This window comes from Schistocerca piceifrons, chromosome 1 (genome assembly GCF_021461385.2).
Source record: "Schistocerca piceifrons isolate TAMUIC-IGC-003096 chromosome 1, iqSchPice1.1, whole genome shotgun sequence".
Taxonomy (NCBI): domain Eukaryota; kingdom Metazoa; phylum Arthropoda; class Insecta; order Orthoptera; family Acrididae; genus Schistocerca; species Schistocerca piceifrons.
In genome coordinates, this window is record NC_060138.1 from 457,620,211 (window position 1) to 457,637,088 (window position 16,878).

Below are 16,878 nucleotides of genomic sequence, written 5' to 3' on the forward strand. Positions count from 1 at the left end.
CAAACTGTTGCCTCATCAGGAAAGAGGATGGATATGTGCGTGTGTGCAAGTGTATACCTGTCCTTTTTTCCCCCTAAGGTAAGTCTTTCCGCTCCCGGGATTGGAATGACTCCTTACCCTCTCCCTAAAACCCACTTCCTTTCGTCTTCCCCTCTCCTTCCCTCTTTCCTGATGAGGCAACAGTTTGTTGCGAAAGCTTGAATTTTGTGTGTATGTTTGTGTTTGTTTGTGTGTCTATCGACCTGCCAGCGCTTTTGTTCGGTAAGTCACCTCATCTTTGTTTTTATATATCATATGAATAATCGATAGACAAACGTGTGCTGGATGCTAGGTGCTTTGTGAAACAAGTTTTTTTTTTCCCTCAAGAATATGAATTTGGCGCTACCTTTTCCTGGTAACATCTAGCTGCTTGCTGCGACTGCTTGCACAGCCAACAGCCACATTCCTGTTGCCAGAAACAGGAGATTCTACTACTCAGATGTGACTCAACTGCGCATGCGCAAGAGCCCGCATGTAACTGTTAAAACAAATCGAATGTAAACAGTTGCGACTTCACCCTCATCGGAGGCAACTTGTTATGAAGCTCTGCATAGTCTTCCAAAAGTTTTGACACATTTTCAGTTGGCAGACGCTTGCATGAGCACTGTGTGTCGTTGTTGTATATGGTGCATTTCCTTTGCAGTTTGTTATTTTCGTTTTTTTCTCTCCTTTATGTTTTATTGTATTATTCTACAGTAGTGGGATACAGTAATATCCTTTGTGAGAGTATCGGTTCTTACCAGTCAAAACGACAAAAATTTAACTGAAAACTAAAATAATGAAAAATTCCCGGAATTCTAAAAATATCCCGGGTTTTTCCCGGTTTTCTCCCGGATGAAAAAATTCCCGGGTTTTTCCCGGATCTCCCAGTTGTCCCGTGTCGTATACACCCTGTTAAAGCAAGTATTTTGCAATAATTATATTGTGCTTTGTGCAAAATCTGCCACATGACTTCCCATTTTATTATTAACTGCCTCCCCTCCTTTCTGGTCCATGTTGTCCAACAGTTTTTCCATATATTTCCTTTCTTGTTATGAAATTTCAGTCTCCAACCCAAATTAAATGTTTACCTTTCTCAATAGAATGAATTTTTTTAATCTCGTTATCCATTTTTCATTCTCTTTTACTACTGTGGTGGGTTTGACTTTTAAATCAATCTTGGCTATGAAGCCAACATTATGCTGTATTATCCCTATTTAATTTTGAGAACATAAGTTAAAGAGAGGTGGGACACTGGAAGGTTTCAGACATATTGTACGGTGATAAAGACAGATTTACAACCCTTGTTTTAAACTACAAAACACTGACACGTGAAAGAGTGTGGATTCTGACAATAGTTAATCAGTTACTGAAAAATGTAGGAAATTAAGAAGATTGTACATATGAGGGAAAGACACCAACAAAACAAAACACAGCCCAATCTTCCTTTAGGCATAAATAGTGTCTAGTAACATAAAAAAAAATTGTCATTTAACAATTGTACAGCAGAATGAGATTTTCACTCTGCAGAGGAGTGTGCGCTGATATGAAACTTCCTGGCAGATTAAAACTGTGTGCCCGACCGAGACTCGAACTCGGGACCTTTGCCTTTCGCGGGCAAGTGCTCTACCATCTGAGCTACTGAAGCACGACTCACGCCCAGTCCTCACAGCTTTACTTCTGCCAGTATCTCGTCTCCTACCTTCCAAACTTTACAGAAGCTCTCCTGCGAACCTTGCAGAACTAGCACTCCTGAAAGAAAGGATATTGCGGAGACATGGCTTAGCCACAGCCTGGGGGATGTTTCCAGAATGAGATTTTAACTCTGCAGCGGAGTGTGCACTGATATGAAACTTCCTGGCAGATTAAAACTGTGTGCCCGACCGAGACTCGAACTCGGGACCTTTGCCTTTCGCAGGCAAGTGCTCTACCATCTGAGTAACCGAAGCACGACTCACGCACGACTCCAGAATAGAACTGAAGCGGCTGCTAGCCAGGGACTGTACTACTGGTCCTTACTAGTGTAGTCCTTTCTTTCAGGAGTGCTAGTTCTGCAAGGTTTGCAGGAGAGCTTCTGTAAAGTTTGGAAGGTAGGAGACGAGGTACTGGCAGAAGTAAAGCTGTGAGGACCAGGCATGAGTCGTGCTTCAGTAGCTCAGATGGTAGAGCACTTGCCCGCGAAAGGCAAAGGTCCCGAGTTCGAGTCTCGGTCGGGCACACAGTTTTAATCTGCCAGGAAGTTTCAATTGTACAGCAGATGACAAACTTCCCCTACCATACAGACAGCTTATGAAGAGCATCCCCTCCCTCCACACACAAGACAAACACAAAAGTGTAAATTTTAATCTAATCTAGACCCAAAATTACTTTTCAGGTGAATTCTGAATGTACAGTACAATTCCAGGATTAAAAAGGCAGATTCACAGTTATAATTCTGCAAAGGTGCTGAAACACAATGACTGTAACGAAATCTTGTGCAATATGTGGTATTCGGTCTCAAATTCTCCCCACCAACAATTAAAGAGGAGAAGAACTGAGAAGAAAATTGTTAAGACACAACATGAAAAGCATACAACGAAAATGTGAATGAGGATCCAGAGCTCAATGAAACACGAAGTACAAAACATGGCTCACATATCACAAATATTTGTAAGGATACACATCACATTGCCTCATTGCATGTTTATAAAACTTATCTGATTGATGATCTAAAATTTATACAAAGGAAAATATAAATGGAAAACTTAACAATATGAGAATAAACAATATTTTCTAATTTATTAGATGAAAGTGGGCAATGGATGCAAAACTGCAGAGGGGATCATAAATGGACACAAATAATATTATCAGAGACAATGATGACTACCTTTTATAAGCCTACTCTGACACCAAGCACAAACTATTTGCGTCCCTGCCCCCCCCCCCCCCCCTTTTCTTTAAACATGATGTTTGCTAACAAACATGGCATTTAGTATGCTTTCAGTTTGGACACCAGTTTTTGTGTTACTCTGGGGGGCATGGATTAACAATCGCAAACCACTAGAACTATTTTATTTATACATACATTTTTGGTTGACATATTTTGATATTTCAGGTACATTTCTGGAGGTGGCAATGCTCCAAGTTCCTGAATCTTTTTTGTGCATTCGGCAATTTTCTGTTGTAACATATTTTGTTTGGCTGCCATTTTCTCCAAGTCCTTGGCATCTTCATCAATCTTTTCTTGGATTTCTTTTTCTTTCTGTTTCCAAGTGTCTTGTTCCACTTGTTCATTTTTTTGCTGCACAACCAAATTGAAAAGCATATTACTTATACAGTGATTAATTTGCAAGACCACAGAACCAAGTAAATCAGACACAAAAAACATTACAATAATAAAATAATATTGCACTGGTAATCTATCCAATTTGAAACAAACAACTGATCCTCCCTTAAAATAAATTCTATCACTCACCTTCTTCAATGCTTCTTGCACCTTCTTTTCGACAGCTTTAAATTCACGGTTGACATTTTCAATACGCTTATCTATTATTTCCAATTCTGCTTTACAATTTTTAAGTTTTTGCTGACGTTCCTCTACAGAAATCTCTTGTAAAGCCTGTATAAGAACAGAATAAATCAAAAGAAACTACTGCCTGGTTAATCAGCCACAGAATGCTTATAACTGGATACTAAAGAGCATGCGAAAGAGTAATAGGACTTTACACTAATACTCTAAGGGCAATGAAAAATGAAACATATCGTGTTATTTGAAATCATTTTTTCTCAAAGAAAATATTGTATCTGTAAATGATATTCTACCAAGGACTTCACAGTGGTTTGCGGAGTATGGATGTAGATGTAGAAGTTTAACATGGAAAACTTGGTCCCATTACATATTCTGACACAAATAATATATCCATTGCCTTATAAAAAAAGTGAAGCACTTACAGGACATCGTCAGATGTCAGTGTACTTCCTGCATCGTGGTGTGGGAAGCCATCAGGTATGATTTATGTCACAGCTGGTAGTTATTGAGGGAATTCTGATGGCACAAAGATATGTCGTGGAAATCCAGTGTCCTCTGGTCACTTCTTGTGTAACAGTATTGTTTCTGATAGAACTTGTGAGGGACCAGTTCAGATGTGAACTTCATCTCAGTGCCAGTATACAAGATATCAAGGGCCACTTAAAACAGTTGTGGACCAGCTTGCCTCAGGAGAGTATACAATGACTTTATGACACACTTCCCAAAGGAATCGATGCATGCATTTGGGCCAGATGGGGTGCCGCATCATTCCGATAAGTGGGTTCATGCTGCCAAGTTCTTTGTAAATTTGAATCAACATTGTAATTGCTGAAATTACATCACATATCCCCTCAATCTGTGAAGCTTCATTTAATTTCTTCCTTCCCTAAAACCTGCTACACTTTTTTGTCAGACTGTGTATATTATTTGGTAAGACTTTTATCCTTATAATATGCAAGTGCAGAATTTGATATTCATTTCATAATAAATTAATTGCACATACTTGTACAAGTTCATCATGACGACGGTTGAGATTATTAGTTAACAAATTTTCCAGTTTATTCTTTTCTGCTTCAAGTCTCATACGAGTACTAAATGCTTCCTTGTTTTCTTGTGTGAGGCGACGAATGTCATCATTCAGTTGGTCAACTTCCAACTGGTCTTGTACAGACAACTGAGACATCAATTCCTGAGAACAGAAAATAATTAGGATCAGTCTTCATGGCTTATCAAAGTATGTATGCATTAAAAAAGAGAAAATTTTATGTGGAAGTAAAAATGCCCTTACTTACTGTAAAGCCAAATATTTTAGAACAGCTAAAAACTATTATGTTATTAATCACGTGAAAATAACTGATCATACAAAGCAAACATTTACTTTGAATTTGATTATTGAATTACACATGTCTTATATTCATTGGTGAAAGATGTCTTTACAACAGGTTGGTTCTTCTCAATATGGGATCCGAGTGAACTAGTTCTCCTTTGAAATGTTTCCCAATCCATCCTTCTTACCTCACTGAGGGAGAAACTAACATTCCGAACACTAGGAACAATTTGTTTTTCCTACTTTTAAATGGGCTATGGACAGTACTGGGAATTTCATCTTTTGAAGAAAAGTACTGGCCAGCTATTCTTTCTTCTTGTAATTTTATATTATATTTCAGTCAATAAGTCATCACACCACACTTGTCACGTGTTCTGTAAAAGGCATATGTTGTAAGTGAACTTAAAGTATATCATATTTGATATGATGGCCACTGCTCTGAACGAGTTGGACACCACATTTCAAGTCCCTAATTCGGATGTGGGTCAGGACCACTTCATCCAACTGAAGTGGCCAACAAAAGGAATACCACAACCGAGTAGTTGGCTTCACCAAATGGAGTTTACTGTTCGTCACTGCAGTCACTCCTCTTCCCGTAAACACATGTTGTTGTTGTTGTGGTCTTCAGTCCTGAGACTGGTTTGATGCAGCTCTCCATGCTACTCTATCCTGTGCAAGCTTTTTCATCTCCCAGTACCTACTGCAACCTACATCCTTCTGAATCTGCTTAGTGTATTCATCTCTTGGTCTCCCTCTACGATTTTTACCATCCACGCTGCCCTCCAATACTAAATTGGTGATCCCTTGATGCCTCAGAACATGTCCTACCAACCGATCCCTTCTTCTGGTCAAGTTGTGCCAAAAACTTCTCTTCTCCCCAATCCTATTCAATACTTCCTCATAGTTACGTGATCTACCCATCTAATCTTCAGCATTCTTCTGTAGCACCACATTTCGAAAGCTTCTATTCTCTTCTTGTCCAAACTATTTATCGTCCATGTTTCACTTCCATACATGGCTACACTCCATACGAATACTTTCAGAAATGACTTCCTGACACTTAAATCAATACTGGATGTTAACAAATTTCTTTTCTTCAGAAACGCTTTCCTTGCCATTGCCAGCCTACATTTTATATCCTCTCTACTTCGACCATCATCAGTTATTTTGCTCCCCAAATAGCAAAACTCCTTTACTACTTTAAGCGCCTCATTTCCTAATCTAATTCCCTCAGCATCACCCGACTTAATTAAACTACATTCCATTATCCTTGTTTTGCTTTTGTTGATGTTCATCTTATATCCTCCTTTCAAGACACTGTCCATTCCATTCAACTGCTCTTCCAAGTCCTTTGCTGTCTCTGACAGAATTACAATGTCATGGACGAACCTCAAAGTTTTTATTTCTTCTCCATGAATTTTAATACCTACTCCGAATGTTTCTTTTGTTTCCTTTACTGCTTGCTCAATATACAGATTGAACAACATCGGGGAGAGGCTACAACCCTGTCTTACTCCCTTCCCAACCACTGCTTCCCTTTCATGTCCCTCGACTCTTATAACTGCCATCTGGCTTCTGTACAAATTGTAAATAGCCTTTCGCTCCCTGTATTTTACCCCTGCCACCTTTAGAATTTGAAAGAGAGTATTCCAGTCAACATTGTCAAAAGCTTTCTCTAAGTCTACAAATGCTAGAAACGTAGGTTTGCCTTTCCTTAATCTTTCTTCTAAGATAAGTCGTAAGGTCAGTATTGCCTCACGTGTTCCAGTGTTTCTACGGAATCCAAACTGATCTTCCCCAAGGTTGGCTTCTACTAGTTTTTCCATTCGTCTGTAAAGAATTCGTGTTAGTATTTTGCAGCTGTGACTTATTAAGCTGATAGTTCGGTAATTTTCACATCTGTCAACACCTGCTTTCTTTGGGATTGGAATTATTATATTCTTCTTGAAGTCTGAGGGTATTTCGCCTGTTTCATACATCTTGCTCACCAGATGGTAGAGTTTTGTCAGGACTGGCTCTCCCACGGTCGTCAGTAGTTCCAATGGAATATTGTCTACTCCTGGGGCCTTGTTTCGACTCAGGTCTTTCAGTGCTCTGTCAAACTCTTCACGCAGTATCGTATCTCCCATTTCATCTTCATCTACATCCTCTTCCATTTCCATAATATTGTCCTCAAGTCCATCGCCCTTGTATAGACCCTCTATATACTCCTTCCACCTTTCTGCTTTCCCTTCTTTGCTTAGAACTGGGTTTCCATCTGAGCTCTTGATATTCATACAAGTCGTTCTCTTATCTCCAAAAGTCTCTTTAATTTTCCTGTAGGCGGTATCTATCTTACCCCTAGTGAGATAGGCCTCTACATCCTTACATTTGTCCTCTAGCCATCTCTGCTTAGCCATTTTGCACTTCCTGTCGATCTCATTTTTGAGACGTTTGAATTCCTTTTTGCCTGTTTCACTTACTGCATTTTTATATTTTCTCCTTTCATCAATTAAATTCAATATTTCTTCTGTTACCCAAGGATTTCTACTAGCCCTCGTCTTTTTACCTACTTGATCCTCTGCTGCCTTCACTACTTCATCCCTCAAAGCTACCCATTCTTCTTCTACTGTATTTATTTCCCCCATTCCTATCAATTGCTCCCTTATGCTCTCCCTGAATCTCTGTACAACCTCTGGTTCTTTTAGTTTATCCAGGTCCCATCTCCTTAAATTCCCACCTTTTTGCAGTTTCTTCAGTTTTAATCTACAGGTCATAACCAATAGATTGTGGTCAGAGTCCACATCTGCCCCTGGAAATGTCTTACAATTTAAAACCTGGTTCCTAAATATCTGTATTACCATTATATAATCTATCTGATACCTTTTAGTATCTCCAGGGTTCTTCCATGTATACAACCTTCTTTCATGATTCTTAAACCAAGTGTTAGTTATGATTATGTTGTGCTCTGTGCAAAATTCTACCAGGCGGCTTCCTCTTTCATTTCTGTCCCCCAATCCATATTCACCTACTGTGTTTCCTTCTCTCCCTTTTCCTACACTCGAATTCCAGTCACCCATGACTATTAAATTTTCGTCTCCCTTCACAATCTGAATAATTTCTTTTATTTCATCATACATTTCTTCAATTTCTTCATCATCTGCAGAGCTAGTTGGCATATAAACTTGTACTACTGTAGTAGGTGTGGGCTTCGTATCTATCTTGGCCACAATAATGCGTTCACTATGCTGTTTGTAGTAGCTTACCCGCATTCCTATTTTCCTATTCATTATTAAACCTACTCCTGCATTCCCCCAATTTGATTTTGTGTTTATAACCCTGTAGTCACCTGACCAGAAGTCTTGTTCCTCCTGCCACCGAACTTCACTAATTCCCACTATATCTAACTTCAACCTATCCATTTCCCTTTTTAAATTTTCTAACCTACCTGCCCGATTAAGGGATCTGACATTCCACGCTCCGATCCGTAGAACGCCAGTTTTCTTTCTCCTGATAACGACATCCTCTTGAGTAGTCCCCGCCCGGAGATCCGAATGGGGGACTATTTTACCTCCGGAATATTTTACCCAAGAGGACGCCATCATCATGTAATCATACAGTAAAGCTGCATGCCCTCGGGAAAAATTACGGCTGTAGTTTCCCCTTGCTTTCAGCCGTTCGCAGTACCAGCACAGCAAGGCCGTTTTGGTTATTGTTACAAGGCCAGATCAGTCAATCATCCAGACTGTTGCCCTTGCAACTACTGAAAAGGCTGCTGCCCCTCTTCAGAAACCACACGTTTGTCTGGCCTCTCAACAGATACCCCTCCGTTGTGGTTGCACCTACGGTACGGCTATCTGTATCGCTGAGGCACGCAAGCCTCCCCACCAACGGCAAGGTCCATGGTTCATGGGGGGGCTCCATGATTTAAGAAATTCATTTCACAGTCTCATGCTCAACAAATTCATCTTGCAAAAAAGGGAATTTGCTTTGAAAGTAACTCTTTTCAAAACACCATTCATAATATTTTCCTGTGACCTGTTAGAAACGTAAACAGCTGTGGTGTCATGCTCATCAAAAGCTGTTTGTTGTTATGAAGTATTCCAGAGTCTTCATTCTAAAACCTTTGACACATTTTACTGTCAGCAGATGCCTGTGTGTGAACTGTGTTTTGTTGTTACAAATGGCACATTTTCTTTGCAACTGAAGTTTTATTCTGGCGTTATTCTCTCATGTATGTTTTATTTCTCCAGGAATATTCTGCAGTAGCAGGCTAAAATAAAATTCCTCGTTAGAGTATCAGTTCTTACCTCTCAAAACTACAAAAATTTACCTGAAAACTAAAACAATGAAAAATTCCCTAATTCTAAAAAGTACCCAAGTTTATCCCATATGAAAAAATTCCCATCTTTTTCCCAGATTTCCCATTGTCCCAGGGTGTATACATCCTGCATTAGTTTAACAAATTTGTGACCATTTGTGTGTCTTTCTATATGTATTTGATACCTCCTGTCAGTCCTATTTGGTATGGATCTCTCACATTTAGCAATGTTTTGTATGGTTCACACAAGTGCTTTGCAAGCAGTCTCATTTGTGCACTGACTGTATTTTTCCAGTATCCTCCCAATGAACCAAAGTCTGCCACCAATTTTACCTATTACTGAGCCTGTGTAATTATTCCATTTCATATCAGTACAGTTTGTTACACATAGGTATTTGTATGAATTGACAGATTCCAATCGTCACTTGCTGATATTGTATCTGTTTACTAGAATACTATCACCCAAATTGTGTATGATTTTATGTAGAAATAAATGTAGACATGAATAAGTTAGACAGTTTTGTGTTATTGCTTGGCCAACAACTTTTACTACATTCCTGTGCAATATGTGTAAAGAAATGTATCATGAACAAAGTGTGTGGTCAGAGCAGGTGACAGCACTATTTAATTTACTACAAACAGATAATAATAATAATAATAATAACATTAAAATTTTGACATTTTGGATGTTTTATGAATTTTGGGATGTTTTAAAGCAAGGAAGAAGATTGGTAATGAATTTTATTATGATCTGAACTGATTGTAATATTCAACTTCGAAAGCTGGAATTAACTTCTGTCATTGTTGTAACACAGCTAAACAGGAAATGCCATCATGGAGCTATCCAAGAAGAGACACAACTGCAGTATCACATTCTCATTACAAATATATGTCAATTTTCACTCAACATTCTTTTGTTTCTTTCTTGGTCAGTAATATTGAATGATTTATCTAGATCTGTCTTATTCTTTAATACTTTTGACAACTTTCTCCTTTGCCTGTTGCCATTCTCAAGCACTGAACACAAAAACTTGGAACTTACTAGTGTGTTCAACTTATATCTGCTACATTACTACCACATATTATTCCAAAGTATAAATTTGTATTTATGTTTGTTCATAAGACAATTTCTTTTTCTCCAGCCTATTAACTGATGTAGAGCTCTTGGGTTTCCAGCCAGGTGGCAGTGTTAAGACACTAATATTTCAATGAGAGTCTCAATACGTCACCAGAAGATGAAGACTGTGACACTCATCAAAACACTGTGGTATCTTTATGCTGTCACCTGGCTGCAAACATAAGAGCTCTGATTCATCAACGAAATGACAGCCTGCAGGAGAATAGCACATTGTGTCACAGCATGTTTCCTTCAGGCCTACTTGAGAATGTGGTCTGCTTGTTCACTTCATTGAATTCCCACATGCCCTGGTACCCAGCTGAACTATATCTCCTTCCGCCACTGTTGAAGGAAGTACAGTTGATTATGTGTGAGCTGGACTATTCCCTCTCCCATGGTTGATTATGGAAAGGCCTTTCCGTTGATGGCTGAGTAACAACAGTACAGTGTGCAGTTGCATATGGGATGGACGGTGTTTTATATGCTTGCTGCACCATGAAGAGGAACTGAGTCGCAGAAAGGCACAATGAAAATACTGTTAAACATTTAAGCTTTCGAACAAAAAAGTCCCTCTTCGGAAATAGAAAAAAACTGACACATCAACTCAAGCACAACGAACAGAAATATGGCCACAGTGGACTGACTGCGACCGCATCACACTTGAATAACAATCTGAGGTGGGTAGTAGGGGTAAGGAAGAGGCGTGGGGTGGGGAGAGGGAAGTACTGCATGATAGGGTTGGGTGAAGATGATGTGCTGCCTGTGAGGATGTGCAGAGATGTGGTGGGGACAGAATAGGGCTGCTATGTGCAGAGTTGGGAGGCTGTACTTGGGGCAGGGGGACCAGAGAACACGAAAAGACTGAACGTTCTTTGGTGCAACAGAAGGCGTGTGTAGCGCTGGAATCACAGCAGGGAAAGGTACAGGGGACTCATGGGTTACGGAAACAAAGGACTTGTTGATGGGAGAGTTCCCACCTGTGCATTCCAGAAGAGCTGATGTTAGGATCCAGATGGCACAGGCTGTGAATTGGTCACTGAAATGTGCAGGTGGGAACTCTCCCAACAACAAATCATTTCTTTCAATAACGCCACAGTCATTTACCCACCTATCCCATTCCCTGCTCTGATTCCAGCAGTACAGTATACCTTCAATCATGCCAAAGCATTTACAGTCTTCTTCCCTTCTCTACTCCTCCTGTCCCCAGTACGGCCTCCCAACTCTACACCTAGCAGCCCTATCCTGTCCTCACTACATTGCACATGCCCTCACAGGCAGCACAGCAGTTTCTCCCCTCCCCACCCAATGCCACCACCACCATCCACTCCATATTCAGAGGCAGTTGAGTTCACAGTTGTACCACAGTGGCCTGAGACAGTTGCCAAGAGTGTGTGTGTGTGTGTGTGTGTGTGTGTGTGTGTGTGTGTGTGTGTGCGCGCGCGCGCGCATGCTTTCTATTTCCACAGAAGGATTTTCTTGTCGGAAACCTTATTTGTTTATCAGTCTTTTCACTGGGCCTGTCTTGAGATTTCACACTTCCTCTATGTGGTGAGTAGCAATCCATCCTTTTCATCCTGTTGATGTTATTCTATCCTGGACTTTCTATATAAGGTCGGTCACAAATATATGATAAAGAAAATTAAAAAATAAACAATATTTAAGACAGGAGAGTACACACACAAAGATACTAGGATAAGTTCCTCGCGAAATCAATACCTGATGGAGTTCTGCTTCCAAACCCTCCTTCGTTGTTCTCATGGCTTCCAAGCTAGAGGCATATTGGTCAAGGGATCTAACCTTAGGGCCATGATACCTTTCAATTCCAGCAACTTCTTCTTTCATCAACCGAATATCTGCTTTAACTTTGTCAAATATGTCTCTGTAAAAAAAATGAAAAAAATATGCTCATAACAACACTGTATTTAAAAATTTTAATGGCTATTTAAGAAGCTGTAGCCTCCAATGATACTGCAGTTCTATCTGTATTTTTTCTCTTACTTTATGTTCTTTAAGAATATAATATATTAAGCTGTTATGAACCACGAACTGCAGCAGTAGGAAGCCTTGCATGCCTTAATGATACAGATAGCTGTACCATAGCTCCGATCACAATGGAGGTGTGTCTGTGGAAAGACAAGACTATCATATGGCTCCTTGAGAGGAGCAGAAGTATTTTCAATAGTTTCAGGGCAACATTCTAGATGAGTGACTGATTTGGCCTTGTAACATTATGCAACATGGCCTTGCTTTATTGGTATTGTGGAGAACCAAACTGACAGGGAAACAACAGCTAATATGTTTCATGAAACTATTTCTGAATGTGTAGTTTAATGACAATGGCATCCTTTTGGGTAATGTAGTCCCCCACTTGAATCTTCTGGCAGGGAGCACTAGCTGCGCGGGGTAGCCACACAGTCTGCGGTGCCTTGCCATAGTTCACGCGGCTCCACCCATTGGAGGTTTGAGTCTTCCCTCAGGCATGGGTGTGTATATTGTCCTTAGTGTAAGTTAGATTAAGTAGTGTGTAAGCCTAGGGACCGATGGCCTCAGCAGTTTGGTCCCATAGGAACTTACCACCAGGAAGCACTCAGCATTATGATGCCATCAGAAAAAACAAATCTAGCAGTTCTCAGATTGGAGTATGAAACGTTGGATCCTTTAATTAATGGCAGGAAGAAAAGCATTTCTGGTCAGGTGAGTATATGGTTATCAGCACAATATCAAATACATGTAGTGCAGATGTAGGTTTCATAATAAATAATAAAATTGGAATGCAGGTGGCTACAATCAACAGCACAATGAACATATGACTGTAGCCAAGACAGACACAACATCCAACTCAATAGTACAAGAGCATGTGCTTAATAGCTCTTCTGACGATGAAAAGAGTGGGCAAAATATATGATGAGGTGAAATAAAGAAACACGGTTTGTTAGGAGATGAAAAAATTTAATTGTGATGGGGGACTGAAACTTGCTAGTAAGAAAAGGAAGAGAAGAAAAAATAACAGTGGAACTCAGGCCAGGAAAGGAATGAAAGTGGAAGATACCCCAGATTTTGCACAGGCACAACTGAATCTGAAAACACCGAGTTTAAGAATCCCAAAAGAAGGTTGTATACAAGGAATAGACTTAGAAATGCTGCAAGGTTTGAGGCTGCAGATTAAAATAGAAAAAAATGATAGAAAATTAAGGTCTTACGACCTGAAAAAGTTGTTGAGAGTTTAAATAGGAGCATTAGGCAATGATTGACTGAGATAGGGGAAAAGAATACAACAGAAGGGCATAGATAGCTTTGATAGACAAAACTGTGCAAGTAGCAGGGGAACTGCTAGGTAAAAAGACAAGGTACAGTGAAATACTTGCGCAATATGAGGTATTGAATTTCATTGATGAAATGAGAAAATACAAAAATACAGCAAATGAAGCAGGCCAAATGGAATTGAGAATATGAAAAGTTTCACTGACCGAACAAGGAACAGCTAGAGTACAAATGCAAAGAATGCATGATAATAGGAGGTATAGATGCTTGTTATGGAAAGAAAGAAGCAGCTGAATGAATACTTAGTGCTCAGATGGAAAGCCAGTGCTAAGCCTAAAAGGGCAGGCTAAAAGGTGAAAAGCATATATAGATGGTTTGCACAAAGGAAAGAATGAAAATATTTTTGAAAGGGAAGAGGAAGTAGATGTGATTGATGATGATGATGATGATGATGATGATGATGTGATGTGGGCACATGAGAGCGAGGTCTTTAGCGCATGTATGAAAATGTTATGAAACAAGTGTCGATGGATGAAACCAACATTACAGAATTATAAAACGTCAGGTACAACTAAAAATAATAAAACACGGCAAAAAGATTGTCAGGAGCTTTCAGCCAACAAGGCCTTCATCGAAAATGGACAAAACACACACACACACACACACACACACACACACACACACACACACGTGCTGCCTTGATGCTTGTCATATGCAGCATCGCGTACCATATTGCACCATCCCAGTAGGAACACAGGTGTCACATTGATAAGCATCGCGTCATACATCCTTTACTGCAACAAGTTGCTCCACTTATTGTATTATCTCAGTGTCGACCAAGTATAATTTAATTTAAAAGTGTATTCAATAGAGAAACACAATAAGGAAGAAATTGTGATGTAGGGAGTGCACATTGGAAAGTGGGAACAAACCAGTACAATCTTCTTCAGATTATTCTTAAGGTACTGTATTGTATTTGGAGTATATTAAAGGCAATTTTAACCAGAATGTTTATTCAGTAACTCTTTTGTATTGTCTAATAACCTATTCAATGCGTGATACTCATATCTATGTTGACATAAAAAAAGATTGTTATTTTCTCAACCATGTGGCAAAAAATACAGAATCATTTTAAAGTACTTTTGTAAATAAAAAACTAACTTGGCTTTACTATTTTTCGTTTCAGTCTTCTGCATATCTGATACGATTCGATTTATTTTATCTTCTATTTCACGCAGTTCTGCTCGAAGCTTTCCTAGCTCCGCCTCTGCATCACGAATCTGTACACTCAGTTCACTTCGCGTCTTCTGAATCTCTAAACGAGAACGAGAAGTATTGAAGTAACCTCCAGTCAGTGACCCTTTGGATGACACCTGGAGAGAACAAACAAAAATACAACACAATCTCAATACTGGAGACAACGCTATATACCGATAAAAAGTGATGCTACATCTTTAACACAAAATACCAGAAAAGGTAGTTTAAATGGCTACTTACCTGATCACCTTCCAATGTGACACAGTCAAGTTGACTTGTCCTTGCTAAGTTTGTGGCAACCTCAAGGTTTCTGCAAATCAGTGTCTTCCCAAATATATATTTTAATGCCTTGTCATATCTATTTTCATAGTTCAATTTTGTAACCATTGCAATTGCATCCTACATAACAAAAACAAAGTAAAGTAGTTATAACACACTTGAAACTTCAGATAAAACAATAATTTCCACTTTCTGTGCAAAAAAATAGAAAAGGTGCAAGAAGCACATAAACTGAAGTACATACAGATGTAGAAAATGGCCACTCACTAAAATATGTTAAATTTAAATATTTAATTTTCTTGGACAAAATTTTATTAAAACTGAGTAAATTTCAACTTAAAAGAGACCACACTTTAGGGTATATCAAAAAGTATATAAATTCAAAAACATTAGATAAAGTATTAAAATTTAACACAGGCAAGTTGACAGTAAACAAAATAAAAACAGTGTACTAACATTTGTTTCTGGGTACTCTTGATCCCGTACATGCAACCTATTCAGGGGCATAAAGGTAACTTCTCCTGGAAGTTTCTGACGATTCATTTCTTTCAATATTTGAGTTCCGACTTTGTCAGACTCAACTATATGATGGAATAACCTGCCAACAACACGAAAACAAATAATAGTTTCTTTGAAATAAAGAAAATAACAGCTACATTACTAGGCATTCAACATACTCATAGATTAAATTTAGAAAACTGGAGAGAGATGACTTTAACATTACATATAATTATATTACATCTCTGTCTGACTCCAACAACAAACTGACTGAACTGTGATAGATACGGGGTGCACAAAACCTTCAGTAGATCATTGATGACACAGTCACAACTGTCCCACACTACGTCCCTCCCCACTGGTGAGTTACGTAGCAAGACCCTGTGGTTGACAGCATGACTTAAACAAGTGGTGACATACGAGCAGACCTCACTCATGTGTATGCCAATATTTATAGCAATTTTGTATAGTTTAGCAGATTGTCTAAAACCTCTTTCTTTTGAGTTGAATGTGGGTGGAAGCAGCAATTTCCTAAGCAAACAAAAGGTAGATGCATTATGTGCTATATGTTTCTTGACTCATGAGACCTGTACCCATTGGGTTTAATTTATGAAATAGTTTAGGGTTGCCCATCAACAACAGTGATGAAGATTTCTGAATCACTCATGTTCATGCTTAAGTTCAAATAAACACTTCCACTTTCACCATTTCCATTATTCAATGAACCAGCAGAGGAGTTGGACACCCATTCGAAGCACACTTGATACTTTTTTGGTACCATTTGCTGAATTGCAGTAGTCAGTTCCTTAGAGAATATAGATATATTGTGCTTGTTGAATGAACTAAACACTTTTTGAGAAGCTGTTTTACTCTTCTTTTCACCCTGGAAATTCAGCAGCAACAAAAGAAAAGACAGGAGCCATAAAGAAGGATCACACATCTTCATCATGCACAGAAAAACTGCAAAGAGTTAGACTACGACTGCTACCAGCAGCATCATCCAACATCATCAAAAAAGCAACTCAGCCAAGTTCTTTATCAAAAGATGATTCACATAAAGCAGTAAGAAAAATGCAACTGCACTCTGGATCATCATCATTGGAAGATGTCACTAAAAATTCCACAAGAAAGTGCAAGCCTCTACTCTACAGTCAGGATTTTCCGTAAGCATGGACAATAGCTAGCAGCCCACTAAGAAGTCAGTAGGTTCAGAGAGTATATTTCATACCTCTAAACTGGAAGAGAACTTTGCAACTCTCCCTAAAAAATAACTTCATCTGAAGTCTAAAGCACAAAGTAAAGCCATCTGCCAC

The 16,878-nt window shown here is 39.1% G+C and overlaps 1 protein-coding gene across 1 annotated transcript in view; it reads right to left on the reverse strand.

Moving 5' to 3' along the window:
• The window catches only part of LOC124792692 (structural maintenance of chromosomes protein 3), a 205,756-nt gene that overhangs the window by 47,632 nt on the left and 141,246 nt on the right, over positions 1-16,878 (reverse strand). Inside the window, exons 15-21 of the mRNA XM_047257959.1 lie at positions 15,524-15,665; positions 15,029-15,187; positions 14,693-14,904; positions 11,987-12,149; positions 4,530-4,715; positions 3,473-3,616; positions 3,083-3,298 (exon numbers count right to left, since the gene is read on the reverse strand). Of these exons, the coding sequence (XP_047113915.1) occupies positions 3,083-3,298; positions 3,473-3,616; positions 4,530-4,715; positions 11,987-12,149; positions 14,693-14,904; positions 15,029-15,187; positions 15,524-15,665 (1,222 nt within the window). The remainder of the gene's footprint in view (positions 1-3,082; positions 3,299-3,472; positions 3,617-4,529; positions 4,716-11,986; positions 12,150-14,692; positions 14,905-15,028; positions 15,188-15,523; positions 15,666-16,878) is intronic.